Source organism: Arvicanthis niloticus, chromosome 5 (assembly GCF_011762505.2).
Source record: "Arvicanthis niloticus isolate mArvNil1 chromosome 5, mArvNil1.pat.X, whole genome shotgun sequence".
Classification (NCBI taxonomy): domain Eukaryota; kingdom Metazoa; phylum Chordata; class Mammalia; order Rodentia; family Muridae; genus Arvicanthis; species Arvicanthis niloticus.
In genome coordinates, this window is record NC_047662.1 from 40,524,401 (window position 1) to 40,543,072 (window position 18,672).

General features: G+C 52.2%; 2 protein-coding genes across 4 annotated transcripts; one reads left to right on the forward strand and one right to left on the reverse strand.

The window, feature by feature from the left end:
• Positions 1-4,188: 4,188 nt before the first annotated feature.
• Positions 4,189-8,012, reverse strand: Dmrta2 (DMRT like family A2). The gene is made up of 2 exons (XM_034503603.2): positions 7,457-8,012; positions 4,189-6,276 (listed from the first exon to the last, which is right to left on the reverse strand). The coding sequence occupies exons 1-2, from the start codon at positions 8,010-8,012 to the stop codon at positions 5,222-5,224; spliced, it is 1,611 nt and encodes a 536-aa protein (XP_034359494.1). The 3' UTR covers positions 4,189-5,221.
• Positions 8,013-9,503: 1,491 nt separating this feature from the next.
• On the forward strand, positions 9,504-17,817 carry LOC117709307 (uncharacterized). Of its 3 annotated transcripts, none has more exons than XM_076934459.1 (3): positions 9,504-10,615; positions 10,839-11,614; positions 12,016-17,817. In XM_076934459.1, the coding sequence occupies exon 1, from the start codon at positions 9,504-9,506 to the stop codon at positions 10,209-10,211; it is 708 nt and encodes a 235-aa protein (XP_076790574.1). In that variant the 3' UTR covers positions 10,212-10,615; positions 10,839-11,614; positions 12,016-17,817. The 3 variants fall into 3 exon arrangements, with proteins under 3 accessions (XP_076790574.1, XP_076790576.1, XP_076790577.1); XM_076934461.1 differs by lacking the exon at positions 12,016-17,817 and having other exon boundaries at positions 10,839-11,015; positions 11,181-11,206; XM_076934462.1 differs by lacking the exon at positions 12,016-17,817 and having other exon boundaries at positions 11,048-11,206.
• The last annotated feature ends 855 nt before the right edge of the window (positions 17,818-18,672 follow it).

Sequence of the window (18,672 nt, forward strand, 5' to 3'; positions counted from 1 at the left end):
ATCACAAGTCACCACATGAAAAGCCTGACATCCTGAGGCCACCATGAGTGACTGGGCCCATACCGGGGCCCAGTCACAGTCATCCATACTAAGGCATCAGACCTGTGACTGTCACTCAGTCTCAGAGCCTCCAGGCCAACACCCCAACCAGCCTAATGCCACCAGAGGATGTCAATCTACAATATATGGAGAGAGAGAGAGAGAGAGAGAGAGAGAGAGAGAGAGAGAGAGAGAGAGAGAGAGAGAAGCCTATCCACTTGTGGACCAAATTCCAAAGCCTTAAAATTCTGAGATAATAAGGTGTTTCTTGTTTTAGGTTATTAAATTTGGAAACATTTATTATCCAACAAAGGAAAAGACAGGAACAGAGCAAGGACAGGTACACTGAGTTGGGCAGCGATTGATATAGTTTTTAGTGGGCCGTGAAGCTAGAAGTCATTTGCCGCAGGTACAAGAGAGGGGCCTGCCCCAGTGAGCAGCCCTGAAGATGATTACTCGTGTCATAATAAATCTACCTCAGAAACTGAGGCTTGGAGGAGTTGAGAAAAGTCCTCAGAATGAGGGGGTGGTAGTGGAAGGGTGCTCTAAGCAGAGGGGACCTATGGGCTAAAAATGGGAGTCTGGGAAGCTTGGAGTAACTGGGGTGCAGAGTCCCAGGGAGTCAGGACAAAGGAAGAGGAGAAGAGCAGCAGAATTGAACCAGTCGGGGGTGAGTAAGGGCAGAATGTTGAAAGGGTGTTACTATACACACAAGGAGCCCAGAAATTTGAGCCTAAGAGTTAAGTCCAGGGAGGGCTACCGAGGGTCCTGTCCCAGAACGATGGCTTGTATAGGGTGCAGAACATTAAGAAAATGATTTTAAGAGGCCAGTTCTCTTGGTGTGAACAGAAATAGTGAGAGGTGGTACCTCGGGCTGCACACCCACCCAGACCCACAGCCTCCAGTAGAGTTTCTCTGGAGAGTCATTGCCTCTTCACCCCCTCAAACCCCTGCTGGAGCCCACAAGTTGACTCTTTCCACTCTCTCATGCCCCTCCCCCCCCCCCAGATAATCTGTAAATCTTCCAAACTGTATATACAACAAATTTTTTCTCGCGCGGTCTAATCTTGCCTCTGTTTGAGGGGTTTGTATCATTAAACTGCCCTTCCCAGCCCAGGCCAGACACCTGGGGATCAACCAGGACTGGCCCCCCCCCCAAAGCTGGACCAGCAGAGAAATCCGCCTCTCAGCCACCTTCTACTCCCACCGAGCATTTTTCTGCACTATCAATTTTCATGCCTACACCTCGGAAAGGTTCATCATTTCTCCAGAGAATCTACAGAACGCACATGTATCTCCCTCTGCTATGCTGCCCACGGCTCTCTGCAACTCACTCTAAAACCCATGATCAGATCCTTGGACTCCTCAGGCACAGACTTGCCATCCTGACATCTGATCTCAGTTTAGTCTCTATAGCCCCTCTGCCTAACCCTAAGTCCCACGCCAACTTCCTAATCATGTTCCGAAGCTGCCCCGTGTTGCCTGTACCCAGTACCCTTAGTATCATCTCTCCTTAGTACCCTTTACAGAATCAGCCTCTCTGGTGTGCCTGTGATCCTGTGGATCTGGGCGAAGTGTCTTCCATAAGACAGGACACTCAGGATTTACATCCTATGGCCCAGTCCTTCTGAGAACCTTGGTTTTCTTTTTAAATGGGACAATTCCCACACCAAAGGATAGAGAATCATAATAGTAAACACCTGGTGAGTACGCACCAAGCTAAGAGCTGTTTACACATTATTGACTCCTCCACGGTGCCCAGAGAAACTGACTATATACTATTCGCACCATTTAATAGAGGTGGCAGCCAGGTTAAGCACCTGGCCTCTCTTGCCTCCCTGGGGCAGCCTCTCTGAGGCACAGAGTGGAATGCCTCTCCTCATGGTTTCAGTTGCAACTACAGCATCATTCCATCACAAGTGGTCTCAGACATACACTTGTAAAGTTGGTTCTGTAACTGGATTTAGCATATAGTTAGTGCATACTTTGTATGGGTACTAGATAACCAGCTAGTGTTAGAACACGGCCAACAACTCCTGACACCTTCTCACTTGTCTGGATCTTGCTCCGCACAGGACCGGGCACATTAGACACTCCGTAGTGGTAGTGGAGGAGGAAGATGAGAAGTTTTTAAACCGCTGCTACTTTCCCCTCCCCGAAGAAATCTAGTTTCCCCACCAGCCTGAGCTAACCGCAGTGGTCCTAGTCTGAGTCTACCCAGTGTCTAGGCCAGGGCCGGTTCCAGCTGGCTTCGTGATAATTTGAGAATAAACGTGGACAACAGAAACCAGGGAAGCGAGTCCAGTGCTGCTTTCCCCTACGCTGGTATTGGCTTCGCTACCACCTCAGACAGGTGAGGGCCGAGGGATCTCTCCCAAGTTATGTCCCGGGTGCAGACGCTAGGAAAGAGCAGGAGAGCCTAGTCTGTGGCTTGTCCCTGCCCACTCCTTCACCACGAGACACCGGAGACACCCGGGTGAAAGTGACCGGGCTCCTCCAGGCGGGTCGTAGTGTCTCTCTTCCTGACTGTGCAGTGGGTCGTGAGGTGTGGGTCAGGGGCGCGCCACCTTTGCCAGGCTCTCATTTGACCGGTCTGAGTCACCAAGATGAAGGACACCAGGGAGAGGCTTCAGTACCCACCGTTCGGATCCCCTCTGTTCAGGACTCATTCCGCAGTTTTACCGCAGGTGCTGGGGGCCCCAGCTTAGGCAGCGGCTATCTGGATCCTCCAGACAAGTCACGTAGCAACACAAACCCGATCTTACTGCGATCTTACTGCGATGTCTGCAAAACCACCTGTGTGCAAGGATCTAGGAGAAAAGTAGACTCACGCGTAGAGAGAGGGACGATCCTGACACTAGTCTTTGGGACATGTTTCCTCCCCCTAAAACAGGGCAAGAGGGCAAACTTCGCTGAGGGTGAACTAAAAACGACCATCTCCAAACTCGCGGAGCACAGATATTCTTGGGAATAAACCGGGGCTTCGCTGCTTGAAATTGACCTGAACATCTGCAAGCAGTCCAAGCGCTTCAGGGGACACAGTGTAGGTCCCTCCTGAAATCAAAGGAGCGTGCGGAACTTAGCTTCTCCTTCCTCACAGCCATACCCGGTGGGGGCGGTGGGAACTGCGGGACTGAGCTAGGCCTGGAGAGCTCGGGAAAGTTGGAGTGGGAGTGGGCGCAAGGCTTGAGGGGGCGGCCGCGTACGACCCCCACCCAGTTCCTCTTTTTTCTTAACTTGCTCCGTTCATTTAACCCCTCCACCTTCATTCTTTTCCCGGACTCATCTCTTTCTTGCCCGCATCTTTCTTTTCTTGCTCTCACCCCCTCCCTCCATCTCATCGTCACCCTCACACTTTATAACCAAACAGCCGAACCCCCTTTCCAATTAAAGTGGAATTAGGCAACTCAATCAAATTAGTTCCCTATTAAAGCCCTTCTTTATTAAACCGTTTTCTTGTCCTGCTATTAAGTTTCACCGCCTCGCGGAACTCGAGCCGGCCCCAGAAGTTTACCTTGGGATGTCTCCGGGCCCAGTCTAGGGGAGGGGGCACCCTATTTCCTGGAGTGGAGGAGTGACCCTGCGAAGAGCAGGAGGGAGGGATGTGAGGTCGTAGACGGAGGTCAGCGGAGGGGTAGCTAATTCGCCAGAGGTGTGTGGTGGCCTGGCCCGAAGGGGCGTCCTTCCCTCCCGCCACTCTCAGTACACAGCATCTGCGAAGGCCGCATTCTACGACCCCGAATAACTCTCAGGACGAAGGTCCTGCCAAAAGAAGTATCGCAGGCCGTGTTGCAGCCACCGGGTTCAACACCCTGGACCCCAAAGCATTCAAGAAGCCAAGAGTGCAAAGTGCATCGAGGACCGCAGCTAGGTCATCTGCTCAGGGAAAGAGCCCGGGGCCCGGCCTGCGGTGCGGGAACTGCGCCTGGCCAGGCGACGCTCCCCACGCCCTTGCGACACCACTATGGGGGTTCCCAGCCTCGCCCCCCAATGCGCGGTCCCAGGCGACACCCCGCAGCTTCCCGTCTCCGTCCCCGCATGGTCGGGGCACAGGCGCGATCCGTGACTCGGGGCCACCGCGGCCCCAGTGGGAAATTAAAAGCTTTTCCTCCCAGCCGCCTGAGGAGCGGAACGGGATTCGAGCGTTACTTTATTTAGAAAATAACATTTATTTCTAGCTCATACCTATGCAAAGGAAAGCACAAAGTGAGCAGTTGAGCAGTTCTGCGCTGGCCAGTCCCGGGGCTTCTGGCTCACTCACCCGACGCTCTATTCGTGCTTCAGCAGCCTGGACCGCTTTGGAGAAGCGCAGGCTGGGGGCCAGGGGTCCACAGGGTTCCTCCCCAGCGTACAGTAGATTTCAGCTATAAAACCCGATACGTACAATGCGCGAATAGTCTAATTTTTCCATTTTGTCCTTTTTTTGCTTTGATTTTTGAATGTTTTTCACGTTAATACCGAGGTCACCTACAGATTACAATTAATAACTTAGAATTCCATTTTATAACATTATACACTGGTTTGTATATATATATGTATAGATTATATATAGATTTATACATATATAAAAACTCACACTGCACCAAGGAAACCCATGCTTATCGGCATAAGCAACAGAGAGCGACAAATACCGCAACGAGGAAAGTGCACCTTAGAACGGTTCCTTTTTTTTTTTTTTTTTTTTTTTACAATTGATAGCGATATATATGTGTCCCAAAGACTCGACTCAGTGCCAAGAAATGTATACATCCTAAATTTATATTTGTTAGAGCGGATTTTTTTAAACGAAAGGGGAATGGGTATTGGAGGATACACAGAGGCTGATCCATCCTGCCATCCACCTGAGCTCGGGCTGGAGAAGGCGAGCGGAGCAGAGGGGGCAGCAGGGACAGGCGCGGCCGCAGTCGCCCTCGGGGTTCTTAGGGATCCCCAGCCTCTTGACAACAAGGTGAGCAGGCCTAGAGGAAGGTGGCTCGAGGCAGGACGAGCACCCAGACCACAAGGCTCCTCTGAGGACAGCAGCGCGGTCAGCTGAGGTGCTCTCACCCACCCACCCACCCTCTCAAACAAGCCCCTAAAGCCAGCTGTGAGCGGAGGGCGCGGGGCAGGGCGAGGAGGGGCGCGCGGCCGGGGAGCAGGCTGGGTGGATGTTTGCGGGTGACGGGCTGCCGGGCCCCATACCCTACTGCTTCTCAGGGGTGCCGTTGACCATGGGCCCGTACAGCCCGCTCCCGTAGCCGGGCTCCTTGTGCACCGCGGCGGCGGCGGCCGCGGCCGAGCGGTCGCGCATGAGGTCGCTGAAGGCGTAGTCCATGGGCGGCCGGAAGCCGAGCGTGGGCACCAGGCCGGCCGTGGAGTAGGGCGCCATAAAGGCCAAGCCGCGGCTGTGGGCCGCCGCCGCCGAATAGGCCAGGCGCAGCGGGCTCAGGCCGAGAGGCGCGCCCAGAGGGTAGGCGCCCGCGTCGGTGCCGAAGTGGCTGGCGTTGGGCTGCAGCGGCGAGAAGGCGGAGCGGCTGCTGAGCGAGCCAAGCGCGCCGGGCGTCATGGCCCCGGCCAGCAAGGGTCTGTGGTGCGGGGGCGCGGCCGGCCCGGTCTGCAGCGGAGCGGGCAGCCCGGCTCCTCCGGCCGCTGCGGCCTCCACGCGCCCGGGCCACGCGTCCTCCACCGCCGCGGCAGCGCTCACCGCGGCCTTCTCCAGCGGCGCGGCGGGGCCCAGGCCGGCCGCTAGGCCTCCGCGGTGGTGGTTGAGCACCTGCTCGATGGCCTGCACCACATCGCCGCCGCAGCCCTGCAGCACCAGCTCCAGGACGCCTCTCCGGTGGCCCGGGAAGACGCGCGTCAAGATGTCCAGCGGCGTCCGCTGCCGCGGCCCCGGCCCTCCGCCCAGCCCCGGAGTCGGTGCTGCCTCGGCTTCTTCTTTGTCAGCCTCCGAACCCGATTCGGAACCCAGGGGGCTGGAGGAGCCCGGGCTGTCCTCCTCGCCGCCGCCGGCGCCCGCGCTCCCAGGACAGCTGCCACCCGCCTCCTTGGAGGCCCGGGCCAGAGGCGACCCGGAAAAGGACTCGCCATCTCCGTTCTCCGAGCCTGAGCCGGGCCGCACCTCCGGGGACGAGGTCCCGGGACCTGAGTCCGCGCCGTCCGGCGACAAGGGCTTCCCTGGCGGCGGCTGCGGACTGTCGGGGCGGCCGGCCTGAAGCAGCGTCTTGGGAAACAGATCAAACTTCTGCAGCTTGGCCTCTGAGAGGAGAGGGAAAATGGAGATGTGAGGAGAGATTAAGAACATTGAACCCACGACACTCTGGCCTTTTGAATGCAAGTGTCTTCTCATTCTCAACTTCCAAACTATTTTTGACAAGGCTCAAGTTTTAATTTTTCCCCTCCTCCTCCTAGGCTTACACATTTTCTGTGCCTAGACACCATCCCCATCACCCCCACCTGACACCCTGAAAGCTTAATGTTCAGTAAGCTCTTGCTACACCTGTGCCCGGACACCTCCCTTCCCATTTCACCCCGCCCTAGAGAAGTGGCCTGGTCAAGGTTCAAATCGAAGCAAACAGATTTTATACCTCAGAGTCTGTGGAAGACACTATACCACTCAGGCTGCCAAAGCCAACCTTGCCTTAGGCATCTCTACCTGAAGAGAGGATCCTTAGGGCAGTAGGTCTTAAGCCTCTCTACAGACAAAATAAGTTACATCCTATTATTTCTAGCCCATGTTTTTCAAAACTCCTAAGAAATTCCCTTCTTCCAGTTTGAGAGCCAAGCCCATTCTATCGCCCAGCTGCCTCCCTCACCTTCGAGTCCAAAAGGTGGGTTTATGCTGGGAGTATACAGAAGCAAGAAAAAGAAATCCAAGAGAGAAAAAAGTGCCAGCCATGAGAAAACCGGCTTGCATGCGGGAAATGGAGCCAGAACGAAGGGAACGCAGAGAATGTTTGTCCAGAATGCCTTAGGAACAAGCGGAAAGGAATTTTGCTGAGAAACGAAAGAGGGCGTCTCCAGTATTTAGGGAAGCAGTGCGGATTAGGATTGCAGGGTCCTTTCAGAAGAGTTGGGAAGAAAAGAGAGAGATGGCCATAAGAGGCTCAGAGCAGAACAGATGGGCGGCTTCCGGCTGCCAGGGGAGAAGCTCCAGCAAAATGAGTTGGGCAGTAACTAAGGACCTGCCCCTTAAGAGTAAGGCTAAAGTGTTGCCTTGGGGCCTGGGGTGAGGGCGAGGAAGAAAGTATACAAAGTGCAGACAGGACAGAGAGTTTAGGAGTGGGTGGAGAGCCACAGTTAAGTAGTTGGAGCAGCTGGAGAAGGGAGCTGCACTTTGTCAGTGAGGAAACAAGCCACTACGCCTCGCGCACCAGCCCTGTGTCCCCAGCTCCTCCTTCCAGACCTCACCCACCCCCCAGAGTGACCGTGCTCTCACCTGCGCCCCCTGTGCCCCCAGCGCCCCCTGCACTCCCCGCGGGCGCTCCAGCTCCGGGCCCCCCGCCGTCGGTGGCGCAAACCGAGCCAAAGACTTCGTAGGCAGGCCGCGGTGGGATGATGCCGTTGGCGGCGGCCAGCGCCAGGCCCTCGGCGGTGCCGTACAGCAGTTGTAACTCGCGCGCCTCGTTCTCCTCCTGGGCCTGCTGCCTGCGCAACGCCACCTGGGCCGCCATGACGCGCTGGCGCTCGGCGATGAGCGTGCACTTGGCGCACAGGCAGTCCTTCCAGCGGCAGTAGCGTTTGTGGCCCTTGAGCGCGGACACCACTCCGTGGTTGCGACAGCGCGCGCACTTGGGGGTCCGCGGGTACTTCTCCGCTGCCCTCAACAGAAGCGGCGGCGCCCGCAACAAGCCTCCGGCCACGCTCACTGGTAGCGATGCTGCAGCAGCTGCCGCAGCAGCCACCGACGCCACCGATGCCACGGGTGGTCCCGTCGCTGTCGCTGCTGCTGTCGCCGCGCCGGGCACGCTAGGCAGCTCAGAGCGCAGCTCCATGACTGGACCTGGCGTAGGAAAGTGGGGACACCTGAGTCAGGGTAGTACAGTGCAGTAGACTTAAGCGCGGCCTGCAGAAACCCAAATTTTGGGAAACTTTGGTTGTGCAAGTTTGGTTAGTGGCTGTCAAGTTGGTGGGGAGGTGCACTGGAACCTTTCTGTAAACATGACCCCACCCCTCCCCATCACTGACCTCTTATATCTGACTTACACGCCAGGTGTAAGATTTCCTTTGAATCAGTAGTTCCACTAAGGGGGAAAAACCAAGACAATGTTTGGAAGTCATTGGTTCAGTTGAATGTAAAGAGGACTTGGAAAGAAAATATTATGCCCAAAGCTTAGGTTAATTGGGGTGAGCCGAGAAAAAGAGAAATGTTTGCATGAAAGGGACTCAGATTAAAAAAAAAAAAAAAAAAAAAACCTTGGGACCAACAAGCGGATGTCAGAGACAAGAAGAAGAAGAAGAAGAAGAAGAAGAAGAAGAAGAAGAAGAAGAAGAAGAAAAGAAAAGAAAGGAAGGAAGAAAGAAAGAAAGAGAAAAAGAAGGACCAAAATCATTCAGTTTGGTGGAAGGTGAAGGGGAGAGAAATGTGGAGGTGAGGTGAGAAGGAGTTGAGCAGGTTGGACTGTGGTCTTATTTGTTGCTTTTAATGTGGGAGCAGAGGAATTCGAGTGAAAAGGAATTGAAGAATTTCTTCCTGTTAAAAGTAGGGTAAGAACTAGAAGACAAAACTTGGAGGCTAAATTCGGCTTATAATCCTGGGAGCACAGCCAAAAGAATTCTGGAAATACCGTGGTTTGATCCTCTAAAGGGTTGGGGGAGGAAATAGACACATCTATTCCACAGAACCGAGTGTAGGAGAGCTGAGAAAAGAGAAAACCCATCAGAAGAAACTTTCTTTGGACGGGCCATCCCAGCCCAAAGATTAGTTGAATAACAAGGAAAACATCCAGAAACAGCTGACACGGTGACCCGGACCGAGGTCCACCGAGAGCGACATTGCTGCATAGGAAAAACTCTCCAGCAAAAGGTAGGGTGGGGATAGGGCGAAACCTGTGGCTTAGGGGTTAGACTTTAGTCTGGAGTAGTCAGAAGAAAGGCATATCTTCTGAAAAGTTAGACTTTGCAGGAGCAGAATTCTTTTTGCTCAACGCCTCCTCCCCACCCCCACCCCTCCCAGTTTAGGGACCTCAGACACGCCCTCCTCATCCTGGGACCTCTTGGGACCCCGCTTGTGCTCAGGTTCCTGAGTTTTGGTCTCAGGCTAGGGTTCTGTGGCTTGCACAACCCAGCAGGCCTCAAGGAGGCCAGGAAGTCGCCTCTAAAACTGACCCTGAAGGGACCCAAGAGTCCCACCTGCTCCCAGCCGCAGAAGGCCCAGCAGGCCCCGCTCCTGGCTTCCGCCGCGGCCTCCACTCCCCGCCACGCAGCCCGGGCCCCCGGCAGAGCCGGGAGCCGCTCCTGGAGTCTCCGTCTGAGAATCCAGCTCCATGTGCTCCGGGGCCTCTCCCCCCAGACCCTCAAGCAGCAGTCCCCAAGGCCCGCAGGGCCTGGGCCTCACCCTCGGGGGCCACCGGCCGGGTCGCCTTCCCTGCTCGGCCGCCCGCTCTCTCCTACCTGCCTGGAGCCCCGGGCTCCTCCTCCGTTGGCGCAGCACGGGTCGCCCAGCTCTGCTCGCGCCGCGGCTCTCTCGGCCTCTTCCCTTTGCCCTCGGCCCCTTCTCTGACCACGTCACCCCCCCTCAGCCACCATGTCCGAACTTCCGGACCCCTCTGGGAACACAGCAGTCCAACACCCCGGAGGGGCCTCGGGGCCGGGGGCCGGCTGGTTGCAACCCCGCGTCTCCTCGGTGCGCTCCGGACGCTGCGTTCGCCCCGGGCCGGGTAGTCCGGAGCTGCCAGCTCTCAATGAGCCGCTCGCCCGCTCTATTGTTGCTCCTCAGGGCTCCATTAGACAGAATTGGACAACAATGTGGCGCCTGCCATTGGCCAGGGGAGACAGTCCGCGCTCTGATTGGCCGGGCCCGCGCCCGGGGAGCCCCTCATTCTACAGTGTCCGAAAGATTCGAAACTCCGCACGCTCTGCTGAGTGCCTGCGGGATGGGAGGGGGCGCCAGGGAAGGAGTGCGCGAGGAGGAGCGTTGCAAATGTCGTGACAAGAAGTTTCCGTGCGCCCGAGAGCGTGTGAATTGCTCCTAATTACCGTGTCCGGTGCGCCTCTCCGCGCAGACATGTGTAACCCCTCTACTTCTGGGGCTCCGGCTCCACTGCGCCACTCTCCCTTGGCCCGGGGCGCTTGGCAAGGCCGTGCTTCCCAAGTGGCCCGGAGGCCTGGGGCGGGACAGGAGCAGGTGACAATTCAATTACCGCTGTCGAAGTGGGAGTGGAACCCGAGTGCCGGGGTGGGGGAGGGAGGGCGTTCACCGCAGACTTGCCAAGATGGTTTTTGCAGGCTTCCTTCTGACCGTGACCGTGTGCTTCCACGTCCGACGGGCTCCGAGGTAGTTGAGAGCCGGTTTGTTCCCTTCCCCTGCCCTCTGTCGTCACCTTTAATGCTTAGTTCCTTCGTTTGCAAAGTCCCGACACCTTGGGCGTCACAGAGGGTAAGTGTGATTTGTAAGGATTTGTGTTTTCAAGCGAGGAGCCCAGAGAAGGAACGTAGGTCCACGGGCTGCAGCCTCTCCTCTCCCCGCGCCCCTGCCCTGTCCCTCGGCCCTCTGTGCCCCTGCCTTTCCTAATTTCTCTGCATCTTGCTGCCCTTTTTGTGGAATTCTTGTTGTGGTTGTTTGCAATTAACAAAGTTTACTTGTAACTTTTTTTTTTAAGCGAAAGTAAAAAGCCGCCTTTGAGCCTCCTTAGATGTCTGGAGGCTGGACGCACAGGCCAGACAGTCGGGCCCATCGGGCCACAAGGCTTCCGCAGGGGGCGAGGGCCCTGGACCAACTTTGACTTGGCCTTCCGCGACCCGTGCTGACGTCACGGTCCCAGAACCCAGCGGAGGAGGTAACAAGTTCGAATTTTGTATCTCTTCATAGTTATTCCCGTCTGTAACAGATGTTGAAGTCCTTGGACCGCGTCACCATCAGATTCTCCAGCTCGGACTTTTCCATTGCCTTTGAGGCTAACATTCTGTTACTCTCATTTTTGATTTCTACTCTTCTCCTTCAGAGTAAAGAATATTCGTTTAAATGAAATGTGAAGCTATCTCCTTATTCCCTTTCTGATCCCTACCGTGCGTTTTGGCGTCAGAAGTCCGGTCTCTGCCACTGCAGACCAACACCTGCTAGGCGCACAGAGCCTGCCTCGAGACGCAGCCCCTCCCTCCAGGAGGACCCGCGGCTGGGAGAGGAAAGAAGAGATCAACTGGACCCCAAAGCAGAACCACCGGCCTGCAAGGGTCAGGACCCGCTCCGCCCAAGGAGCCAACTGAGCATGCAACTGGAGAAGACCTGAAGGGGCGATGAGCCACAGAATCTGTCAGACAACTTCCAGAAAGTTCTCCAGGGCTGTTTCAAACGAGCCTGGACAGAAATAATACAGAATGGCAACCTGGTTGCCCACTACCAAGAAAGTTCTCTCTCTGGAGCCTGAGAAAGAATTTGGTAGGGAGTTAAGGGTCCCGAGATCCCCAGGGGTCAGAGGGTAGAATAACTCTAGCTATGCCTGAGTGCTGGCCTGTGAGAGGGAGGAGCAGAAAGTGCTGCTAGAGTCCATGTAAGTCTGCTACCCGCCTGCTTTTAGAGCTTTTGGGCGGATTTTTTTTTTTTTTCAGAAAAAAAAATGTGATTCCTCCCACCCCCGCCAAAATAACCTAACCATATCCGCTTAGTTTTCTGGGAAGGGGCGGCCTGAATATCTTTCCTCGCGCTTGAGCCTAGCGCACTTAGTCCAGCCACTTAGATGAACTCACAGGAGATAACAGTATGGGTATCGAGAACCAACCGCAGCTCTTGCATTGAGCTGAATCGAACCTTTTTTTTTTTTTTTTTTTTTCCTTTTCCAGAGACAGGATTGTTTCACAGTGTAACCAGCCCTGCCTGGACTCGCTTTGTAGAACAAGCTGACCTCGAACTCACAGAGATCCGCCTGCCTCTGCCTTTCCAGTGCTGGGATTAAAGGCTTGTGCCACCAGGCCCGGTTGAACCTCCTTTTCTTAAAGGCAGGAGGTATCGAATCTTGGAAACCAGCCCAGGCCAAACCACATGGTGTACCCCGATTCGGGTGCTCTTTCCTCAAGTTGATACCTCCCTGGGTCCGGAGCTCTCTTTTCACAAGTGAAGGGTGGGGGATGCTCACGTGAAGAATATTATGAAAAGAATCAGAAAAAAAAACCTGTTCTGGACTGAGATAACCATGCCCACGTCGGTTTCCTAGGTCCTTCCTGATGTTAGTTAGCTTTTGCTGATATGAGCCCTGCCTAAAAAGGAGAGGACTGGAAGTGATGGCCCCGCTGAGCTGCTTAGCCTTAGAGAGCATATGTCCAGGCTGAGGCAACAGTACGACGACAACGACCCACATACTAACAAAACTCCACCCTTAGGACCTCAGTGCAGGTCTGGACACACCTTCATGTACATATGAAGTAGACGCCCACGGGGGTGCGCTCACCTCTGACGTTCTTCCACTCAAGGGACCCTTTCAAAAAGTTTGACTTCACAGTATGCTCTCATAAGCATGTTCGCCTGCGGGCCCAATCAAACCCAGACGCCTGCGGAGTTCCACAATCTGAGTCTGCACACTCAGCATTGGGCATGTCCTCAGGCAACATGATGCTAGTACTCAGAGCCCCAGACCTTCTCCGCCTGCTGGGACCGGGACAGAAAAAGCCCAAGACCGCCACTCCAAATGAAGTGACTGACAGTGAGGACCCACCTCACACTTTCAGAAGTGTCCTCAGCTCAGAATCATTTGCTGATGAGTCTGTGGGCGGGTGGGGATGGGGTGTGTGCACCCAGTCAAGAACTCCTTCACACCCTCATGCTCGGCCAACGCCATCCATCACTCACAGACACTCCACAGCAGAGGCCCAGAGGGAAGGCCCAGGTGGGGACCCGGGATGCTGTGGGGTTGGGGGTGAAGATTCTGTACTACTGACTAGGAGAAGGGCTGGGGGCATCAATGGGGGGACCTGAGAAGCGTTGACTTTTGCGCTGTTTGCCCGCGGCCTCGGAGCAAGCAGACGCCATCTGTTTGCCGGCTGCGACGCGTCCCGTTTAATTACCCTCCCGGCAGCCTAATAGAGATGATATTAAACTAAATCTTTCTGACATTAAAAGTAATTATCCCCAAACCGGTGGCTCCGGGACGAAGTTGCCCCTCCCGCACAGACCCATTTCCAAAGCTCTGGATTCCGTTGGTTTGGCTCTAACTCTACACCTGGGAAGGGGCTGGAGAAAGAAGGCGCCTTTGGAGACAGTGTCCCCGAAGGCAAGCATTTCTGACAAGCATTTTTTTCCACATCATAGTGGCTCCTGTTTCTGCGTGGACGCAGACGTGGACGCCAGCACATGAGACGTTTTCCTCCAGTCTTGCTGATTAAGCCCCCCAGTCGCGCGTACCCAGCGCGAATGGAGAGAACGGCAGCCTGGTTTTCTGTCCCTGCTTCCATTGAAATGGCCCTCAGTGGAAGGCCTAGTCTAGGGCCAAGAAAAGTCGACACAACTTTGGAGTTTGGAAACAAAACAACGAACCACACCGCCCACAGTGGCTCTGGGTTTTTGCGTGTTCCTCCTGTGAGGACTCCAGCGTCTCGCACTTTCCCTGCAGTGATTCCTGAAGATCTATCTTCCCCCATTAAGTCCTATTATCTCATTTTTCAGGTGAGAAACCTTCCTAGCTGGAAGGCGGTACACAGGAGCCGGTACACAGGAGCGCAAATTTCAAGCACATCCCCTTCCCTAGCCAGTTCTGCAAAGCTCTGGGTTCCACCCGAGGCTCTTCCTCTGCACTCGGGGTCCAATCGCTGATGCTCCGCTTCTTGGGGGAAAGGGCACTGGGCGCCTTATTCTCAAGCAGTGGGTGGAAGGGCAAACTGGGGAGCGGCGGGGAGGGACCGCACTGGTGCAGAGAGTAGCAGGAGGGGCCAATACCAAGCCCCAATCAGTAGCCACAGCCACAGACACAGACACAGACATAGCCACTGCCCTCCTAGGATAAGCCCTGCAAGGGAGTAGGGGTTGCCCAAGGTTTCAAGGCTTTCTATTTTGAAGTGTCTCCGGTGTTTGCCACTCAGCTAAACCGTAGGTGTGGCCCGTGTTGCTTAGCACACAGTGCTTTTAGGAAGTGCAATGGCCCATTTTAGACCTGAGAGGCCCGGAGCGGTGAGGTAACTTGCCTGGGAAACAACAGGCTGCTCAGCTTTAGAAAGAAACCAAGATCCAGGGTCCAGTCATAGGCCATTGTCCCCTCACCTCAGTTTTGGGTATAGTATGGTGCTTAGTGATTACTTTTAGGGTTGATTTCTTTAAATTCAGCAGTTATTCGAGGAAAACTGAGAATCTGGCCACTTGTAACAGTATTTGTTGAGTCTCTAGAATGTGCCCTGCTCTAAGGAGCAGAGATTAATTACTTGTAATGTGTTCTTACAGAGTTCACTGGTCAACTAGGCACATGGCACACATTGTTGACCTCACAGTGCGGAGAGTAGTGGGTGTGGAAGGGGCTTCCTGAAGGGGCCCTTGATCGGAGTGTCAAGTTTCCAAAATGAACTCTGCCAGGGCTTGTTCTCATAAAGTAAATATCTTACAAACGTTTATGAAAATGTAGTAGAATATATTTTGGTGTGTATCTTTGCAAACTATTTTTGTGTGCTCATTTACAAATATATACATCATGTTTACAAACATAAAGCATTTGCCATAATCTTTAAAAGAATTTTGAAACGTTTAGTTATATGGATGTATCTAGTTTAGTCCATTCTTTTAAATAGTCTCCATTTTATGCTCCAATAACATTGCTATCATGAGCTTCCTTTATGGATGTGACCAATTATTTTCTTAGGATAAATTACGAGAAATAAGATCGAGTGATCAGAGGCTTTCTCTCGCTTTTTTGAGGCGTTTGATAGCTTCCTGTCAAACAGTCCTCAGAAAAGGCTGTGGCAGGCAAGGCGCTCAACAGATGCATCTCAGGATCTTTTTAATCTTTGTGAATTCAAGCAAGCAGTATCTCACAGGCATTGCAATTTACATTTTCTTAGGGTTTTTTTTTTTCCTTATTTCTTAGCCATTGTGGTCCATTTTAAAATAATTTGCATTAGTCCTTTGAAAAATTAGGGCTGCCCTACTTCCACTTAACTCAGCAGCTATGCACACACCCAAGGCAGCGGCAGCCTCCTTCTGCCTTGTCTGCTCCATTTCTCCATTCTTAGAGTTACAGGTTTTCCTATTACTATCCTGGGGTTTTAAACTTTGGGGCGGGGGTATGAATGCTTGTTAATTTCCTCTAAAAATGGTGTATATTTATAGTATCTTAAAGGTTTTCCAGTTTTAAACTTCTAAGATAATTTATTACCTATATATTTTACCTTTAACTCTTTTCATTATTTCTATAATTAATTCAGTTGAAATTAATTTTTATGAAAGGTGTGAAGTTTGTAACCTAACTTTTCCCCCAAATAATTGGCAGGTTATCACAGGACTGTTTCATGATCTGCAGGTTCCTTCATCAACTCCACACATACTAACATCTCAGATGACCTTTCTTGGCTTCAGTACTGTTTTCTCCCATCCCCAGTGATCTAATTCTTGCACTTGTGTAATATTTGGAAGAGCAGGTCATACGACCAATCCCTGATTCTTTTTTTTTTTTTCAAACTTCTTGTGTGTTTTTTAAACACAACAATCTAAACTAACATTTTATGAATTACCAATCTCATTAGTAAAATAAAAATTGAAGCCCCCCCACCCCCACCCCTGTAGGGGTTTCTGTGTAGCCCTGGCTGTCCTGGAACTCACTCTGTAGACCAGGCAGGTCTGGAACTCAAGAGATCTGCCTGCCTCTATCTCCTGGAATTAAAGTGCTGGAACTAAAGGCATGCACCATCACTGCCAGGTAGAATCTGTCATTTTAAATTACTTTGAAATTGTGTTTTGTTTTTTTTTTTTCAACAGGGGATGCTTTTATCCAGAACACAGTGACTTTATTCCTAAGGGTGTTTTTGTTTGCTTGTTTTGGTAAGAGTCATCCTTTCCCCCCATACTGTTTCCTAAACATACATCCCTGGTAGTATGTAGCTATTTTGGACAGAATCTTTTCTCCCATTTTATCTAACTGCTAATGACAGGCGCTTAAGAAAGTCAAGGTGATTTGCAGGTCATTTTGAACTCTGGGGACTAATACTTAGATTGGTAAGTTCAGGAGTTGGCTTCCAGGATGATGTTCCAAGCCCAACTTAGAGCCTTGACTGTGATGTTGAGGCAGGACAGAAAGAGAATTTAAGAAGGCACAGGTAAAGAGAGGAGCCCCTGGACCTAGAGTCCAGTCCAAGTCTCTCACCAGCTGAGTCAAGAATTCTGGGTGTAAAGCTTGCTGCCATTCACTCCCTCAGCCAGTGCCTTGTGGGACTTAGCTTTCTCTGGGCTTGCCCCACAGCCATCTGAGATCCTGGGTCAGATCTCGGCTATTTCCTGGGTCAGATCCGTTTAGACCTTTCTTGAGAGTGCAGCAAGGAACTGCTGGTTGTCAAGAATTTTCAGCAGGCAGCATCTAGGGCACAGACCAACCTGAAGAGGGATGGATGGATTTGGGAAGAAGCCCAATGAGTGTAAGCCACAGGTCACCTCTCTTCTGGTTTTATCCCTCCCTCCCGTATTATTGTTTTTAACTCTGACCCCCGCCCCCCATTTCCTGTTGTGTTGCACAGTGTGGCTGTTAGGTCCTGGCAGTTCCTAGTTTCCTGACTTCCTTAGTGCCTGCCAGGCCCATCCATCTCCAATATGGAAACCCATGCCCTGTATTAGCTGATATAGATTCCGACATGCTGCTCTTTCTCCCCGAGGTTTCATTCCAATCCAGCTTCTGAGATGCCTCAACTGTCTCATCAGTGTGGCACATGCTGATTTTGGGGGTGTAGGCGTCCCAAATGCCTCTGTGTCATCCTCTCTGAAACCACACAGTCACTTATTGTCACCTCAAATTTCTTTTAGATGGAACTAAGAAGGAACTATCATCAAAAGGAAATAGAGAAGTGATCTGCCAAGGTTACAGGGCTGGTGTGGGGATGGTTGAAAATGGTTGTTTACAATCAGAGAATGAATGGTTCTTTCCTACAGGCCCCTGAGCTAGCCTGCTCCAATGTTTGAAACCCCTTTGTTTGGTGCACTGACCACACTGTGTGCTCATTGCTGGTTAAGCATCCCACCCTTAGATCTTTTTAGCACCAGTGTTCTCATGGTCAGGGTTCAGCAGAGATGGACCAGAGTCTTGCTCACTCCTATCATACCTCCTCTGTAAAATGAGGGCAAAACAACACTTCCATTAAGCATTCAGTAGCATAATGTCTTTGTCTTAAAGTCTGTGATGGGGTGAATGATAAATGTCCACTCTTTCACAGGGTAATGCTTTTCAGTGTGGCACTATCCAGGAAAAGGAACCATGCTAGATGGAGGATAACAGTGGAGTGGGCTGAGGATTTGCACTTTAGCTTCATTTTCTGTTCTTCCCGTTTCCTGTGTATGGATGAAATGTGACCTCAGTGCTTCTTGACTGCCAGTCTGCCCCACACTCCTACTGCAATGCCTTCTCTGTCTGAATGGACTATATCTACTCTGGAACTAAACACCAAAATAAATTCCTTCTTCTCTAAGTTGTCCTTTGTTAGAATTTTATTTTATCATATCATGTCTTATCAACATTTATTCTATCCTAGCAACAGAAAAGTAACTAATATAAAGTCCTTCCTAGTGACTGGCACATGGGTATTACTTAGTAGGTGGGTTCTGTGCTACCCCTCAGAGGAAAAAAAAATGTTTCCTTCTCAGCATCCTGTTTATCTCCATAAGAAGGAAGACTGGGCATCTAGTACCCGGAAATGCAAAGAATTTGGTCTCAGGTGCCTCTGATTTTGAACCCTAATCTGAAAATTCCTCCCCAGAACCCAATTTCAGATGGATTGACACGACTGAACCTCTCAGCATATCCCGGCTGTTTAAGAACTCTGTTTCTGACTTTCTCTCCCACACCACCCCTCCACGCCCAGCCCATAGCTTCATACATGTTCTGGAGGTTACATTAACCAGAATACAAAACACAAAGCATCCTTTCACACAACCAAGGAAGAAGCAGAACAGCCGAGGACCACTGCAAGCTCTCTGGGAAGCATACTCTTACCCCTATATGCTCTCAGGCCTTCTATTCGGGGGCTTACACCACAGACTTGGCTCTTTACCAGACTCCTCCCCAAGGTGTGGTACCACTTTTATTGAAGAAAGCATATTCTTCATTCTGCCTCCCATAACATGCAAGAAAGTCATGAAGAAAATGAAGCACGGAAGTGACAGGTATGCAAGCCAGTTCCTTACTGACATTTGCTATGGGTAAAGGCATGTCACAATGGAGACCTTAGACAAGTCAGTTCATTGCTCTGGTCCTCAGTTTCTCCATATATAAGGTTTTGAACTAAAGACCACAATGATGAAATTAGTTGGTTTCTAAATGGATG